General features: G+C 42.7%; 1 protein-coding gene across 1 annotated transcript; it reads left to right on the top strand.

The window, feature by feature from the left end:
• Window positions 1–4,721: 4,721 nt before the first annotated feature.
• On the top strand, window positions 4,722–5,222 carry LOC138886213 (uncharacterized). Its single transcript, XM_070167267.1, has one exon. The coding sequence runs from the start codon at window positions 4,722–4,724 to the stop codon at window positions 5,220–5,222; it is 501 nt and encodes a 166-aa protein (XP_070023368.1).
• Window positions 5,223–16,761: the final 11,539 nt, after the last annotated feature.

The following is a 16,761-nucleotide window of genomic DNA, read 5'->3' as shown; positions in this document are numbered from 1 at the left end:
GCCACTCATGTTCATGACAATACTCAAAGTATTATTTTTAAGCATAAACGCTATGAATACTAAATGGAAGATTGATGAATTTCGTGCTCCGTTTGTGTTTCTTTGCCTTTGCTTGCCTCCAAAATTGACTAACCCCCACACTAATCACATTTAAAGGGTATTTATAGGCTAGAGTAGGAGTCTCCAAGTCCAAAACTGAGTAGAAAATAACTTATTCACAGACTGGGGGGGGGGGACCGAGCCTCAAAGCAGGCTTAGCCTGGTGTGCAGCGCGTCTCAGAGCAGGCTTAGCCCACTCCAGCGCCCGGTGTACCGCGTCCAGGACCAGGCGTCGCTGGCCTGGCGCTTGGTTCTGGAATTTGTCCGATTTTTACCTTTCTGTGCTCTTTTTGTGCATCTTTGACATCCTTGTGTGCAACCTTTATGGATTTCCATCTTCCAACGCTTCTACACATAAAAACGACATAATTAAGCTCAAACATCGCACATTTAATCATTGAAACATTAAAATGTAAGTTAATCAATGCACTAACAATATATATTTATCGCCAAACATCAGATTTGATATTAATTTTGAAATAAGTATTGTTGGATTTGCTTGGAAACATCATTAAGTTGTTCCAATCGATTGGAAATATCAAGAAAAGTTCAAACTTAAATTTGAAGTGATTTGATACAAAATGAGCTAGATTTGAGTTAAATTCCTGAGAGATGTAAGAAAGAAGACGAAGTCAATTTTTGTATAATAGTGTTTAATATTGTGTGATAGTGTATATGGATGTATAAACACCTCTTATATGTTATTATTGTGACGACCCGAAGGGTCATCACCGTAGTTCTTCCTTGTTCCGCGCTTTCGAGGCCTTGAAAATCTCGCTTTTAATTGCCTCGATTGGCGTGCGCAGTTCGGGCGCGTAGCCGCAAAGTTTTTATGTTAGAATATGTGAATGATGTGAAATATTTGATGAATTTTGGTATTAATATGCATAATGTTGACTTCGGTCAACATTTTGGGTAAACGGACCCGGACCTGTGATTTGACGGTCTCGGAGGGTCCGTAGAAAAATATGGGACTTGGGCGTGTGCTCGGAATCAAATTCTGAGGTCCCAAGCCCGAGAAATAAATTTTTGAAAGAAACTGTTTTTCTGAAATTTGATATGAAAATTTAAAATGAAAAGGAGTTAGAAAAATAGGTATCGGGCTCGTATTTTGGTTCCGACGTCCGGTACAAGTCTTAAATATGTGTTAAGCACTATCTGTAAAGTTTGGCTAAAAACGGACGTCATATGACGTGTTTCAGACAAAAAAATGGAGAATTTGAGTTATGAAAGTTGAAGAAAAGAAAATCATGTGTTTGAGGCTTGATCCTATGTATATGATGTTATTTTGGCGATTTGATCGCACGAGTAAGTCCGTAAGATATTTTTAAGGTTGTGTGCATGTTTGGTTTGGAGCCCCGAGGGCTCGGGTGAGTTTTGAATGGGGCCCGGGAGGTCTTGGACTTAAGAAAATGCAGGTTCAGGTGTTGCAGACACCAGCGCGGCCGCGGTCATTTCCACGCGGTCCGCGCTGGAGCCGCGCGGCCGCGATGCCTTTCTGTGCGATCCGCGTGGCTGAGTCTGAGGGCTAGGGTTTCAGGTCAACCAGCGCGGCCGCGCACCAAAACAGTGCGGTCCGCGCTGGGTGGGTTCAGAGAGAGCCCACTTCTCCCCTCCCTCGGCGCCGCCGCGGTGCATTTCTGCGCGGTCCGCGCCAGCCCCCAGAAAAATGTATAAATTCGGGATTTTTTGTCATTTTTCCACTTTTCAAAAACCCAAAACCTAAGAGGCAATTTTCCAAACAATTTTTTTTCTCCAAAACGATTGGTAAGTGATTTCTAACTTAATTTCTTTATTCCTTAACATCTTTTAACATAATTTCAACTTCAAATCAAAGATTTTCATGGGGAAAATTGGGTGTTTTGGGTAGAACCTAGGTTTTCTACAAATTGAGAAGTTGGACCTCAATTTGGGGTCCGATTTAAAAACAAATCATATATTTGGATTCATGGGGGAATGGGTAACCGGGTTTTGGTCCGAACCTCGAGTTTCGACCACGTGGGTCCGGGGGTATTTTTGACCTTTTTGGGAAAAACCTTGAAAAATCTATTTTCATGCATTGGGGATGATTCATTTAGTAATTATTAATGTGATTAAGTAACTTATGACTAGATCCGAGCGGATTGGTGGTGGAATCAAGAGGTAAAGCTATACTAGAAGCGTGAGTTGAGTTTGGAGCATTCGAGGTAAGTGTTTGTTCTAACTTTGGCTTGATGGATTAGGATTTGGATATTATTTGCTACGTGTTAACTATGGAGTACGGTGTATAGGCATGGTGACGGTTATCTATACACCGGAGTCTAGCATGACCGTGAGTCGTAGTTGCTTTTAAATTCGAAAGATGTGAAACAGTTGAGCTAATTACTTGCTAATATAATTATGAAGTGATAGTTGAGAAGCAGATGAGTTAAAGAAGGAAGTGTGGTATTTTTCCCTTGCCGGGACCTATTGTTGATTTGTTCTCCCTTGCCGGGATGTTTAATCTTGTTGTATATTCCCTTTCCCCGATTGGTTGTGACTGATGATTGGGTGAGGAAGAGCGATTATGCACGAAGGGTCTTTCCGTGCCATGTTTTGATAATTATGCACGAAGGGTCTTTCCGTGCCATGTCTCTAATTATTTGAGCACGAAGGGTCATTCCGTGCCTTGATGTGAGAGTTATGTGAGGAAAAGCACGAAGGGTGATGTCGTGCACTATATTTGACAGTTTTGGTGAGAATTGAGAGTAAAAGCACGAAGGTTGGTGCCGTGCAGTTGTTGATTCACTTGCTCTCTTTCATAGATGCTAATTATTCAGTTTCCATCTCTCTGTTCGTTGGTCTTATATCTAAATTGTTACACCCACAGCATGTCCCCTCCTTATTATCTGTTTAAATTCTGTATATCTTTCCGTTGTTGCACATATATCTGTACAGGTTATTTGAGGTAGGTCCGGTCTATCCTTGTCACTACCTCGCCAGGGTTAGGCCAGGCACTTACCAGCACATGGGGTCGGTTGTGCTGATGCTACACTTCTGTGCCCTTTTTGTGCACAGATTCGGGAGTAGCTTACGGACCGCAGTAGCAGTAGATTGGGAGCGTGCCTTCAGTCCAGAGACTCCTAGGTAGTTCGCTGGCCTGTGTGGGCCCTGAGCCTCATCTATTTTATTTCTGTTTGTTTTCATTGTATCGAAGCAGACTCCTTATGTATTTTCTTTCAAACTCTTATTTGTAGTATCTTATAGTAGTCCGTGAGTATTGTGACACTAAATCTTGGGTAGAGGATGATGTTAATTTTTCCGCATTTTCGTTCATTTAATATTAAATTAAGGCTTCCGCTTGAATTTATTGTTTTTATTATTATCTTGTTGAAAATTAGTTGAAAAGGTATGTTAAGGTTGGCTTGCCTAGCTCCGACAGTAGGCGCCATCACGACTCCCGACGGTGGGGAAATCCGGGTCGTGATAAGTTGGTATCAGAGCCCTAGGTTACTTAGGTCTCACAACTCACGGACAAGCTCAGTAGAGTCTGAGGGATCGGTACGGAGACGTCTGTATTTATCCCGCAGAGGCTACCGAGTTAGGAAAACTTCACCTTGTTCATTCTTGTCGTGCGATTCTGTTTCTCAAGTACTGATTGTCTTTCCACTCTGTTCTTTTTCAGATGGCGAGGACACGTGCTTCCTCTTCTACCGCGCAACAGCCTGAGCCCCCGGCAGCAACCCCTATTAGGGGCAGAGGGCGAGGGCGAGGGCGAGGCCGAGGCCGGGGCAGGGCTTAGCCCCGAGCAGCATTTCCAGCGACGGAGCCTCAGGTCGATTTTGAGGAGGAGGTTCCGACCCCAGCTGTTCCAGTGGGGCCAGCTCAGGTCCCAGAGGGTTTCATAGCCACTCCAGTGCTTCAGGACGCTTTGGTCCGACTGGTAGGCTTTATGGAGGGCATTTCTAGAGCGGGTTTGCTTCCCGTAGCTCCAGCCACATCTCAGGCTGGGGGAGGAGTTCAGACTCCCGATACTCGTACTCCAGAGCCGGTAGCTCCTCAGGCTCAGGTTCCAGCAGTTCAGCCAGCTGTGGCAGCCCAGCCAGGTATTGCGTCTCAGTCCAACGATGGTGCGGCTATGTCCGCGGATGCTTTGTGGAGGCTTGATCGTTTCACCAAGCTCTTCACAACCACATATAGTGGAACCCCCTCAGAGGATGCCCAGGATTTCATATTCAGCTGTCATGAGGTTCTACGGACTATGGGCATTGTAGAGACCAATGGGGTCGACTTCGCCACTTTTCGCCTAGCAGGATCCGCCAAGACTTGGTGGAGGGATTTTTGTTTAGCCAGGCCAGCAAGGTCACCATCATTGACCTGGGATCAGTTTTCAGAGTTATTTCTGGGGAAGTTCCTTCCCGTTACTCAGCGAGATGCTCTTCGTAGGCAGTTTGAGCGTCTCCAGCAGGGTCCTATGACGGTCACCCAGTATGAGACCCGGTTCATTGATCTCGCTCGTCATGCCATTGTGATACTCCCCACCGAGAGAGAGGGTGCGGAGGTTTGTTGATGGGTTGGCCCAGCCGATCCGTGTTCAGATGGCCATGAGTGCCGGTGGTGAGATTTCATTTCAGGAGGCGACAGATGGTGCCCGCCGGATAGAGATGGCACTTGCTCAGGGAGGTGGTCATGGGTCTGATAAAAGGCCCCGTTATTCCGGTAGATTTAGTGGTACCTCGTCTGGATGTAGGGATTCATATGACAGAGGCCACTCTCAGAGGCCCTTCCAGTCGGCACTTCAGGTTTCTCATGGTACTCCAGGCGGTGGTGGTCCTCAGCAGTATTATTCGGGTCAGCATACCTTCAGCGCACCACCAGCCCCCATCAGTGCACCGCCACTTCAGAGCTTCAGGGGAGGACATACAGGTCGACAGGGCCAGCAGCCCCAGCAGCCGAGGGCATGTTATGGTTGTGGTGACCCGAGTCACATTGTCAGGTTTTGCCCCCGAGCCTCGAGTAGTTCTCAGCAGCAGGGTCCTCGCCCTACGATTCAGGCAGTAGGTGATCCACAGGCCGCCCAGCCAGCTAGAGGTGGGGGTAGGGATCATAAGGGTGGAGGGAGAGACCGTAGAGGTAGAGCTCGGACCGCTAGAGGCAGGGGTTAGCCAGCAGTCGATCGCCCTAGAGACACAGTTCAGGGAGGTGGGGGTCAGCCCCGTTGTTATGCTTTGCCGGCCAGGCCAGAGGCCGAGTCATCAGATACTGTGATTACAGGTACTATTCTGGTCTGTGGTAGGGGTGCTTATGTGTTATTTGACCCAAGATCTACGTATTCTTATGTGTCGTCCTATTTTGCACCCTATTTGATCATGCCTAGTGAGGCTTTGGGTATTCCTGTATATGTGTCCACACCGGTTGGTGAATCTATAGTGGTCGACCGAGTGCATCGTTCATGTGTGGTGGTATTTGACGGTCTTGAGACCCGTGTCGACTTATTGCTTTTAGATATGGTGGACTTTGACGCTATATTGGGGATGGACTGGTTGTCCCCGTATCATGCTATTCTGGATTGTCACGCCAAGACCGTGACCTTGGCCTTGCCAGATTTGCCCCAACTTGAGTGGAGAGGGACCCCAGGCCATGCCACCCGCAGTGTTATTTCGTATGTCAAGGCTCGACGTATGGTCGAGAAGGGGTGTCTAGGCCTACTTGGCATATGTTCGCGATTCTAGCGCGGAGGCCCCTTCTATTGATTCTGTGCCCGTTGTTCGGGAGTTTCCTGAGGTTTTCCCTTCAGACCTGCCGGGTATGCCGCCCGACAAGGATATTGATTTCTGTATTGATCTGGCTTTGGGCACTCAACCTATTTCCATCCCGCCATATCGTATGGCCCCGCCGGAGTTGAAAGAGTTAAAGGAACAGCTGCAGGATTTGCTTGAGAAAGGTTTCATTAGACCCAGTGTTTCACCTTGGGGTGCGCCGGTGTTGTTTGTTAAGAAAAAGGATGGTTCGATGAGAATGTGCATCGATTACGGGCAATTGAACAAGGTTACAATTAAGAATAAGTATCCACTGCCGAGGATTGATAATTTATTCGACCAGCTTCAGGGTGCGAGGGTGTTCTCGAAAATAGATTTGAGATCTGGTTATCATCAACTGAGGATTAGGGCGTCTGATGTCCCCAAGACAGCATTTCGCACTCGGTATGGGCACTAAGAGTTTTTGGTCATGTCATTTGGATTGACTAATGCCCCAGCAGCATTCATGGAGTTGATGAACCGAGTGTTCAGACCTTATTTGGACTTGTTTGTGATAGTCTTCATTGACGATATTCTTATATACTTCCGCAGTCAGGAGGAGCATGAGAAGCACCTCAGAGTGGTCCTTCAGACCCTAAAGGATAGTCAGTTGTATGCTAAGTTCTCAAAATGCAAATTTTGGTTGAGTTCGGTCGCATTCCTGGGTCATGTCGTATCAACAACAGGTATTCAGGTAGACCCGAAGAAGATAGAGGCAGTCAAGAACTGGCCTCGACCAGCTTCAGCTACGAATATTCGGAGTTTCCTGGGGTTAGCAGGTTACTATCGTCGGTTCGTGGAGGGGTTTTCATCCATTGCAGCCCCTATGACCAGATTGACCCAAAAGGGTGTCCAGTTCAGGTGGTCGGACGAGTGTGAGGCGAGCTTTCAGAAGCTCAAGATGGCTCTGACTACCACACCGGTATTGGTTTTGTCCACAGGTTTAGGGCCATATACGGTCTATTGTGATGCGTCTCGTATTGGGCTTGGTGTAGTGTTGATGCAGGAAGGCAAAGTCATTGCCTATGCTTCGAGGCAGTTGAAGATCCACGAGAAGAATTATCCGGTTCATGATCTCGAGTTGGAAGCCATTGTTCATGCCCTGAAGATCTGGATGCATTACTTATATGGCGTGACGTGTGAGGTTTACACTGATCACAAGAGTCTTCAGTATCTGTTCAAGCAGAAAGAGTTGAATTTGAGGCAGAGGAGGTGGTTAGAGTTGCTAAAGGATTATGATGTTACTATCTTATACCAACCGGGGAAGGCCAATGTGGTGGCCGATGCATTGAGCAGGAAGTCCGCCAGCATAAGTAGTCTTGCTTATATTCCAGTCAGCCAGAGATCGCTTGTTTTGGATGTTCAAGCCTTGGCCAATCGTCTTGTGAGGTTGTATATTTCTGAGCCTAGCAGAGTGTTAGCTTGCACGGTTGCTTGTTCCTCACTATTAGAGCGTATCCGCGAGCGGCAGTTTGAGGATCCCCATTTGTGTGTCTTGAGAGACACGGTGCAGCGTGGAGGTGCCAAGAAAGTAACCTTAGATGATGATGGTTTATTGAGATTGCAGGGGCGAGTTTGTGTGCCCAATGTTGATGGGATTCGAGAGTTGATCTTAGCAGAGGCCCACAGTTCTCGGTATTCTATTCACCCGGGCGCTGCGAAGATGTATCAGGATCTGAGGCAGCACTATTGGTGGCGTAAGATGAAGAAAGACATCATTGCGCACGTGGCTCGGTGTTTGAATTGTCAGCAGGTTAAGTACGAACATCAAAGACCCGGTGGTCTAGTTCAGAGGATTGCACTTTCCGAGTGGAAGTGGGAGAGAATTACGATGGATTTCGTTACTGGACTTCCGATGACTCGGAAAAAGTTTGATGCAGTTTGGGTCATTGTTGATAGGCTGACCAAGTCAGCGCATTTTGTTCCTGTTGCAGCCACCTATTCGTCCGAAAGGTTAGCCGAGATTTATATCAGGGAGATTGTTCGCCTTCATGGGGTGCCGCTATCTATCATTTCGGATCGGGGTACGCAGTTTACCTCGCATTTCTGGAGAGCGGTTCAGCGAGAGTTGGGCACCCAGGTTGAGTTGAGTACAACATTTCATCCCCAGACGGACGGTCAGTCCGAGAGGACTATTCAGATTCTTGAGGACATGCTCCGAGCCTGTGTCATTGATTTTGGAGGCTCGTGGGACCAGTTTTTGCCTTTAGCAGAGTTCGCCTACAACAACAGCTACCAGTCCAGCATTCAGATGGCTCTGTATGAGGCGTTGTATGGTAGGCGATGTCGGTCTCTAGTTGGATGGTTTGAGCCAGGAGAGGCTCGATTATTGGGTACGGACTGGTTCAGGAAGCCTTGGACAAGGTCAGGATTATTCAGGATAGACTTCGTACAGCTCAGTCCAGACAGAAGAGTTATGCAGACCGCAAGGTCAGAGATGTTGCTTTCATGGTTGGTGAGCGGGTATTGCTCCGTGTATCGCCTATGAAGGGCGTGATGAGATTTGGGAAGAAGGGCAAGCTCAGCCCTAGGTTCATCAGTCCATTTGAGATTCTTGATCGTGTGGGAGAGGTGGCTTATAGACTTGCCTTGCCACCTAGCTTGTTAGCTGTGCATCCCGTGTTTCATGTATCTATGCTCCGGAAGTATCGCGGAGATCCATCGCACGTGTTGGATTTCAGCACTGTCCAATTGGACAAGGATCTGTCATATGAGGAGGAGCCGGTGGCTATTCTAGACCGGCAGGTTCGACAGTTGAGGTCGAAGAGTTTTCCTTCGGTGCGTGTTCAGTGGAGAGGTCAGCCTCCTGAGGCATCGACCTGTGAGTCCGAGTCCGATATGCGGAGCCGTTATCCTCATTTATTTTCCGACTCAGGTACTTCTTTCTTTTGTCCGTTCGAGGACGAACGGTTGTTTTAGAGGTGGAGAATGTGACGACCCGAAGGGTCATCACCATAGTTCTTCCTTGTTCCGCTCATTCGAGGCCTTGAAAACCTCGCTTTTAGTTGCCTCGATTGGCGTGTGCAGTTCAGGCGCGTAGCCGGAAAGTTTTTATGTTAGAATATGTGAATTATGTGAAACATTTGATGAATTTTGGTATTAATATGCATAATGTTGACTTCGGTCAACATTTTGGGTAAACGGACCCGGACCTGTGATTCGACGGTCCCGGAGGGTCCGTAGAAAAATATGGGACTTGGGCGTGTGCCCGGAATCAAATTCTGAGGTCCCAAGCCCGAGAAATGAATTTTTGAAAGAAATTGTTTTTCTGAAATTTGATATGAAAATTTGAAATGAGAAGGAGTTAGAAAAATAGGTATCGGGCTCGTATTTTAGTTCCGACGCCCGGTACAAGTCTTAAATATGTGTTAAGCACTATCTATAAAGTTTGGCTAAAAACGGATGTCATATGACGTGTTTCGGACAAAAAAATGGAGAATTTGAGTTATGAAAGTTGAAGAAAAGAAAATCATGTGTTTGAGGCTTGATCCTATGTATATGATGTTATTTTGGCGATTTGATCGCACGAGTAAGTCCGTAAGATGTTTTTAAGGTTGTGTGCATGTTTGGTTTGGAACCCCGAGAGCTCAGGTGAGTTTTGAATGGGGCCCGGGAGGTCTTGGACTTAAGAAAATGCAGGTTCAGGTGTTGCAGACACCAGCGCGGCCGCGGTCATTTCCGCGCGGCCGCGATGCCTTTCTGTGCGGTCCGCGTGGCTGAGTCTGAGGGCTAGGGTTTCGGGTCAACTAGCGCGGCCGCGCACCAAAACAGTGCGGTCCGCGCTGGGTGGGTTCAGAGAGAGCCCACTTCTCCAATCCCTCGGCGTGGCCGCGGTGCATTTCTGTGCGGTCCGCGCCAGCCCCCAGAAAAATGTATAAATTCGGGATTTTTAGTCATTTTTCCACTTTTCAAAAACCCAAAACCTAAGAGGCGATTTTCCAAACAACGTTTTTTCTCCAAAACGATTGGTAAGTGATTTCTAACTTAATTTCTTTATTCCTTAACATCTTTTAACATAATTTCAACTTCAAATCAAAGATTTTCATGGGGAAAATTGGGTGTTTTGGGTAGAACCTAGGTTTTCTACAAATTGAGAAGTTGGACCTCAATTTGGGGTCCGATTTAAAAACAAATCATATATTTGGATTCATGGGGGAATGGGTAACCGGGTTTTGGTCCGAACCTCGAGTTTCGACCACGTGGGTCCGGGGGTATTTTTGACCTTTTTGGGAAAAACCTTGAAAAATCTATTTTCATGCATTGGGGATGATTCATTTAGTAATTATTAATGTGATTAAGTAACTTATGACTAGATTCGAGCGGATTGGTGGTGGAATCAAGAGGTAAAGCTATACTAGAAGCGTGAGTTGAGTTTGGAGCATTCGAGGTAAGTGTTTGTTCTAACTTTGGCTTGAGGGATTAGGATTTGGATATTATTTGCTACGTGTTAACTGTGGAGTACGGTGTATAGGCATGGTGACGGTTATCTATACACCGGAGTCTAGCATGACCGTGAGTCGTAGTTGCTTTTAAATTCGAAAGATGTGAAATAGTTGAGCTAATTACTTGCTAATATAATTATGAAGTGATAGTTGAGAAACAGATGAGTTAAAGAAGGAAGTGTGGTATTTTTCCCTTGCCGGGACCTATTGCTGATTTGTTCTCCCTTGCCGGGATGTTTAATCTTGTTGTATATTCCCTTTCCCCGATTGGTTGTGACTGTTGATTGGGTGAGGAAGAGCGATTATGCACGAAGGGTCTTTTCGTGCCATGTTTTGATAATTATGCACGAAGGGTCTTTCCGTGCTATGTCTCTAATTATTTGAGCACGAAGGGTCATTCCGTGCCTTGATGTGAGAGTTATGTGAGGAAAAGCACGAAGGGTGATGTCGTGCACTATATTTGACAGTTTTGGTGAGAATTGAGAGTAAAAGCACGAAGGTTGGTGCCGTGCAGTTGTTGATTCACTTGCTCTTCTTTCATAGATGCTAATTATTCAGTTTCCATCTCTCTGTTCGTTGGTCTTATATCTAAATTGTTACACCCCACAGCATGTCCCCTCCCTATTATCTGTTTAAATTCTGTATATCTTTCTGTTGTTGCACATATATCTGTACAAGTTATTTGAGGTAGGTCCGGTCTAGCCTCGTCACTACCTCGCCGGGGTTAGGCCATGCACTTACCAGTACATGGGGTCGGTTGTGCTGATGCTACACTTCTGTGCCCTTTTTGTGCATAGATTCAGGAGTAGCTTACGCACCGCAGTAGCAGTAGATTGGGAGCGTGCCTTCAGTCCAGAGACTCCTAGGTAGTTCGCTGGCGTGTGTGGGCCCTGAGTCTCATCTATTTTATTTCTGTTTGTTTTCATTGTATCGAAGCAGACTCCTTATGTATTTTCTTTCAAACTCTTATTTGTACTATCTTACAGTAGTCCGTGAGTATTATGACACTAAATCTTGGGTAGAGGATGATGTTAATTTTTCCGCATTTTCGTTCATTTTATATTAAATTAAGGCTTCCGCTTGAATTTATTGATTTTATTATTATCTTGTTGAAAATTAGTTGAAAAGGTATGTTAAGGTTGGCTTGCCTAGCTCCGACAGTAGGCGCCATCACGACACCCGATGATGGGAAATCCGGGTCGTGATAATTATACATTTTGATACACCTATATACATAATATAGCTACATTGTATAAAATATAATTTTTATTCAAATCTCTATTAAATGACTTCAAATTTTATAATAAAAAAAAACCTCCTTAGACTATTTCTAATAAGTTCAACACACATCCACTTCAAATGTCTCGCAAAATCAAAGTCGAAATTTAAATTCACTTATTGATACTCGCCCAACAATGATGGGTTATCTTAAAGATCTAATGTTCACCACCCAAATAGATTTGGTTTGTTGAGCTAATATTTGATCACAATTATTGATTCAGAGATTGAGTTAGAAGCTTGAGCTTTTAAAAAAAAAACTAATCAGCAATTTCAAGAACCGATTGGAGTTAAGGTTGTATTGTGGTCCGGGTCCGGGCCTAAACGGGCCAAACGTGTTGGGCCTAATGGTCCCGGGCTTTGGCGGGCTGGGTTTGGTGGTCCCGGGCCAAACGGTCCCAATGGGTGGAACTGGACCACTGTGGTCCTAAGCCCACATGGTCCCGGTTTAAATGGGCCGGGCATACGGGCCTAAACGGGCCTTTTCGTTCCGGGCTATTTTTTTTTAAATTTTTTTATCTAAGACAATTTCTTGTAAACTATATATGTAATACTCATATAAATTGCTTATATATAGCTATATATATATATATATATATAGTTTATATGTATTAGATATATAATATATACTATATCAAATTTAAACACAAAATAAATTGCAAAGAAATATTCAAGGGAATGTCTTATAATTTTTCTTATTACGACATTAACAAAAAATGGCAATATCTTTCTTAGTCTTCCTCCCCCAATGGAATGAGTACAACAAGGTATTAATACCACCATTAAAAGGAAAAAATACTAAGGAAGATGTGCCAAAATACAAGTTACATATTAGTCTATGTATTATCTCTAACAAATCTCATAAATCCTTCAAGGTCCGGAGGAATTTCCGTTGGTGGTGGTGGAAAAGAAGCTTGTTCATTACCACTTCCGGGCGAAGCAGCATCCTGCGCAAGTTCCGCTAGCATTTCTTCATAAGCTTCGTCTATCTTCGGTTGTGATTCTGCAAGTCCAAAATTTCTTCTTTCCAAATGAATCCAATCTCTGAAGAGTACTGATTTTTCCAAGCTCTCCCTCATAGATGCTCTATGATCACCTATTTGAAGTCTCGCTTGACTGAAAGCGCTCTCCGATGCAACTGTTGAAGCTTGAATACTTAAAATATCTCGAGCCATCCTTGAAAGAATCAGATAGTGTTTTTGTTTGTCCTTCCACCATTTCAAAACATCGAAGGAGCCGTCGGGATTCTCTGATTCAAGTCCCTGCGTCAAATAAACTTGAAGCTCATTTAGTTGTGAACTATCACCAATATTATCACCTTGAGAACCCCTGAACTCTGTCCAAGAACTAAGGGTTTTTAGGCCCGCAGTTCTTTTAGATGATTGCGAACTAGACGAAGTAGGAGTTGAAACATTTGGTCTAGCATGATCTAAGGCAAGTTGATAAGTATTATAAATTGTTTGAGCATTTATTTTAATTGAGGCTTTTGCATATCCAAGTGTAGCATATTCCTCAGCTGAAAGTGATAAAGCGTTATAAATTTTTGAATACCAAAAGCGAGGACCTCCTAATTTCATTGTAGGATTTAACATTGCAGCAACACCAAAAATAGGGGAGATAGGGAAAAAATATTTGTTAAACTTAGCTTTCATAGAATCAATAGCAAGTTGATAAATTACCTTACCCTCTGAAAATTGAGTAAACAAATCTGCAAGTGCTGCAATATAAACTAAACAGTTAGAAATAGTAGGATAATATTGCCCAGATAATTCATTTGTAGCAACATGAAATTGTTCTAAAAAGTCTACAAGCATTTTAACATCAGTCCAATCTTGATTTGTAAGGTGCTCATCATCATCATCATCATTTTCACCTACACGAGCATTATATGTTGCGCTTATTGGGTTCCTATATTCATATGCAACAACTAAACTTTCATACATGTAATTCCATCTAGTCGGACAAGGTTTAGGAACCTTTCTTTCTCTAAGGCCAAATTCATCACATTTTTTAAAATAGTCTCTAAGTCTACTTCTACGGTTTGAATAAAAAAGCCAATTAAGAGCCATTTTAACCTTTTCAATTTCTACATTTAAAACTTTCATACCATCACCGACGATTAAATGGTAAATATGACAAATACATCTAACATGAAAATATTACTAAATGCAGGATTTAGTGTAGTTGTAAGCAAGCCTATAGCGTTAGTGTTACTAGAAGCATTATCCATTGAAACCGACATAATTTTATCTCTAATGCAAAAATATCTACAAATATCTGCAACTGTGTTAGCAATAAACTTACCTGTGTGGCGTGAATTAATTATTCTATAAGCAATAATGCGCTTTTGCATTATCCACTCCTCATCTATCCAATGACTTGTAACAGTTAGATAATCACAGTCATTACCACTTCTACCAATATCAGTAGTAATAGCAATGCGACAATCTATATGAGTAAATAAATAGCGCAAATATTGTTCATATTCATGTTTATATTTATAAATATCGCTCTTTACGGTTGCACGAGGCCATCCTTTATAAGTAGGATTAAAAACTCTTCTAATATAATGCACAAAATGAGGGTTAGAAGGAAAACTATAGCGTAAGCACATAACAGTAACCATTTTTGCCAATTCTTCACGATCTTTATTTGGCTCATAATATAAAATGCCACCGGTAACAGTGTTAATTTCCGGTTGAACTAGATTTGACCATATACTAGGGTTAACCGTACTATCTACACTTGTCCCCTCTTGCGCAGCTTTCATTTGTAAATATATAGCTTTATCTCTAGGGTGTGTCTTTATGTGTCTAGTCAAACTAACCGTACTGCTACGGTCTCCAGTATATTTATGATCCATCAAAGACCCACAAGTTTTACACTTAGCCTTATTTTGTTCTCTTAGTTGAGTAAAAAAGTGTCAAACAAGAGATGTTTCGGGCCGTTTAGAAGGTTGTCTATTAAAAGTAGGGGTTACTACAGGAGGGTCAGACGGGGCATCAGTTGGGTTATTAACATGACTAGTGGGTGTATCATCTAAATCCGGTTGCGTTTCATCTAAATCATCATTTTCCTCTACATTTTCAAAGATAGTTTGATAGGATAAAGAGCATTCATAACTTCTTCATTTAATTGTTGACCTGGTGCAACATTATGGCAAAATTGACTATCGAAAAATTGAAAACAAGGGTTATCACTATCAAGAATAACAGGTGGAGGAGAACAGGTAACAGGTCTGGGTCGGGGAGCCGGAGGAAGATTAGTAGTTTGGCGACTAGATTCACCAATTTTAGATTTTCCCTTACCCTTACCCCCAAATATTTTTTTCAAAGAAAAGTCCATATTAATAATAATTATACTAAATAAAACACACAAAATTATAATATTAAAACTTAAGAGTTGGAATGAGTTTACCGAATTGACGAACAACTTCTTGAAAATTGAATATCGTTGAAGACTTGAATACTTCAATTCACCAACTTCACAATATTTTACGAAATTGCAATAATAAAATAAGCAATTATAGAAGAAAATTAGAGAGAGATTGATGAATTTGTGAGTAAAAATGAAAGAATGAGGGGGTATTTATAGTTGAGAATAGGGAAAAGTGTAATTATAAAAAGTTTGGGAGCCAAATTGCTATTTTTTAAAGTGACAAACGGCTAAAAATGCAGTCCAACGGCTACATTTTAATATTTGATCGTTGTCCCTTTTTAATATTTTTTTTTTAAAAAAATTAGCCGTTGGGCCCGTTTGGCCCGGTTGAACCGACCCAGGCCCGCTTGCCGGTCCCGAACTCCCGGGCTTTTTGGTAAGGACCGGCCCGCTATGGGCTTTTGCACCACTAGAGACCGGCCCATTTGAGACCGGCCCGCGGTCCCAGGTTGGGCCCAGCCCACAATACACCCTTAATTGGAGTTGGATGTTGAATCTTAGCCTATCATTTTTTAGTTTATAACTTGGTCAACGTTACACCCTTGAGGTGCGGTGCTTCTCCGGATTATGCATGAACGCAGAATACTTCATATGCCAGGCTGCTCTTTTAGCTTTGCGAAGTTTTATTAGGGTCATCTAATTGCAACATATGTTCATGGACTATATTTACGTGTAATTCTCTCTTAGTTTTATGTTATTATTTCGTGTTTGTTCCTTGAACCTTTGTATTCCGAGTCTACTTCAGATGCTGTTTGACTTGGTTATACTAGTAGGTTGTGGTTGATTTTAGATTTACGTCATACTTAAGACTTCTGCTATGTAGCTGAGAGCTTTCGGCTGTATTCATTATTATGACTATAATCTTATGGTTAATGATATCACGTTTTAATTAGACTTGGAATTAGTACGCCTGTTGAAGAGTAATAGTCTAAGTGCCAGTCGCGTCTGTTTAACTATCGTCAGGCCTCTCGATAACAACATCTCTATATAACAATCATTCGTTAAAAAAGTCATATTTTTTTCGGAATCGATTCTTATGTTATGTTATAATATATGTCTTCCATAACAACACTTCACTATAGCAGCCAAAAATATTTAGAACAAACGAGACTGTTATAGAGAGGTTTGACTATATTAGAACAGGAGAATTATTGCTAAAAACTTTCAAATATTTTAAACACCTCTCAATTATCAAGTGATGGTTATATTTTATCCTTCTTTAGTGAAACTTATCTCTAGGGCTACAACAATAGAAAAACCCTATGAGCATTCTCTAACACTTCAAATACTTTTTACTTTTCACGGTTAAACTATTCATTAAAAGCTAAATTACTCGCATTCAATATTTAAACCAAGTGCAATTATTTTAACTCTAAAGAGTTGTTTCCAGAATAATTCTTTTTAACTTTGTTAAATAATTTTTACAATTTGACGTGTTTGTAAGTATTGTCTTGATTCATTTTTAAGTTATTCAGAAACCTTTACAATGAAGAAATCCAAAGAGGCAGTTTGTGCTGAAAATTACTCTGCCACCTACAAAATACTCACAAATTTTGTGTTGAAATAGCTTTGCTGCTGCCACATAGTATTAATTTTTTAGTTTATAAAAAAAAGTGAAAAAAATTGCGGTGCCGGGAATCAAACCCAGGTCTTTCGGGTGAGAACCGACTAGACTACAACGGATTGTTGCTTAACAAAGTTCACAATTAGGGTTGTTCACGGTTTGACAGAAAACCGATCCAAACCGA

The sequence above is a fragment of the Nicotiana sylvestris genome, chromosome 2, assembly GCF_000393655.2.
Source record: "Nicotiana sylvestris chromosome 2, ASM39365v2, whole genome shotgun sequence".
Classification (NCBI taxonomy): Eukaryota; Viridiplantae; Streptophyta; class Magnoliopsida; order Solanales; family Solanaceae; genus Nicotiana; species Nicotiana sylvestris.
Note: the sequence above shows the minus strand (reverse complement) of the source record. Positions and strands in the feature narration are given on the sequence as shown.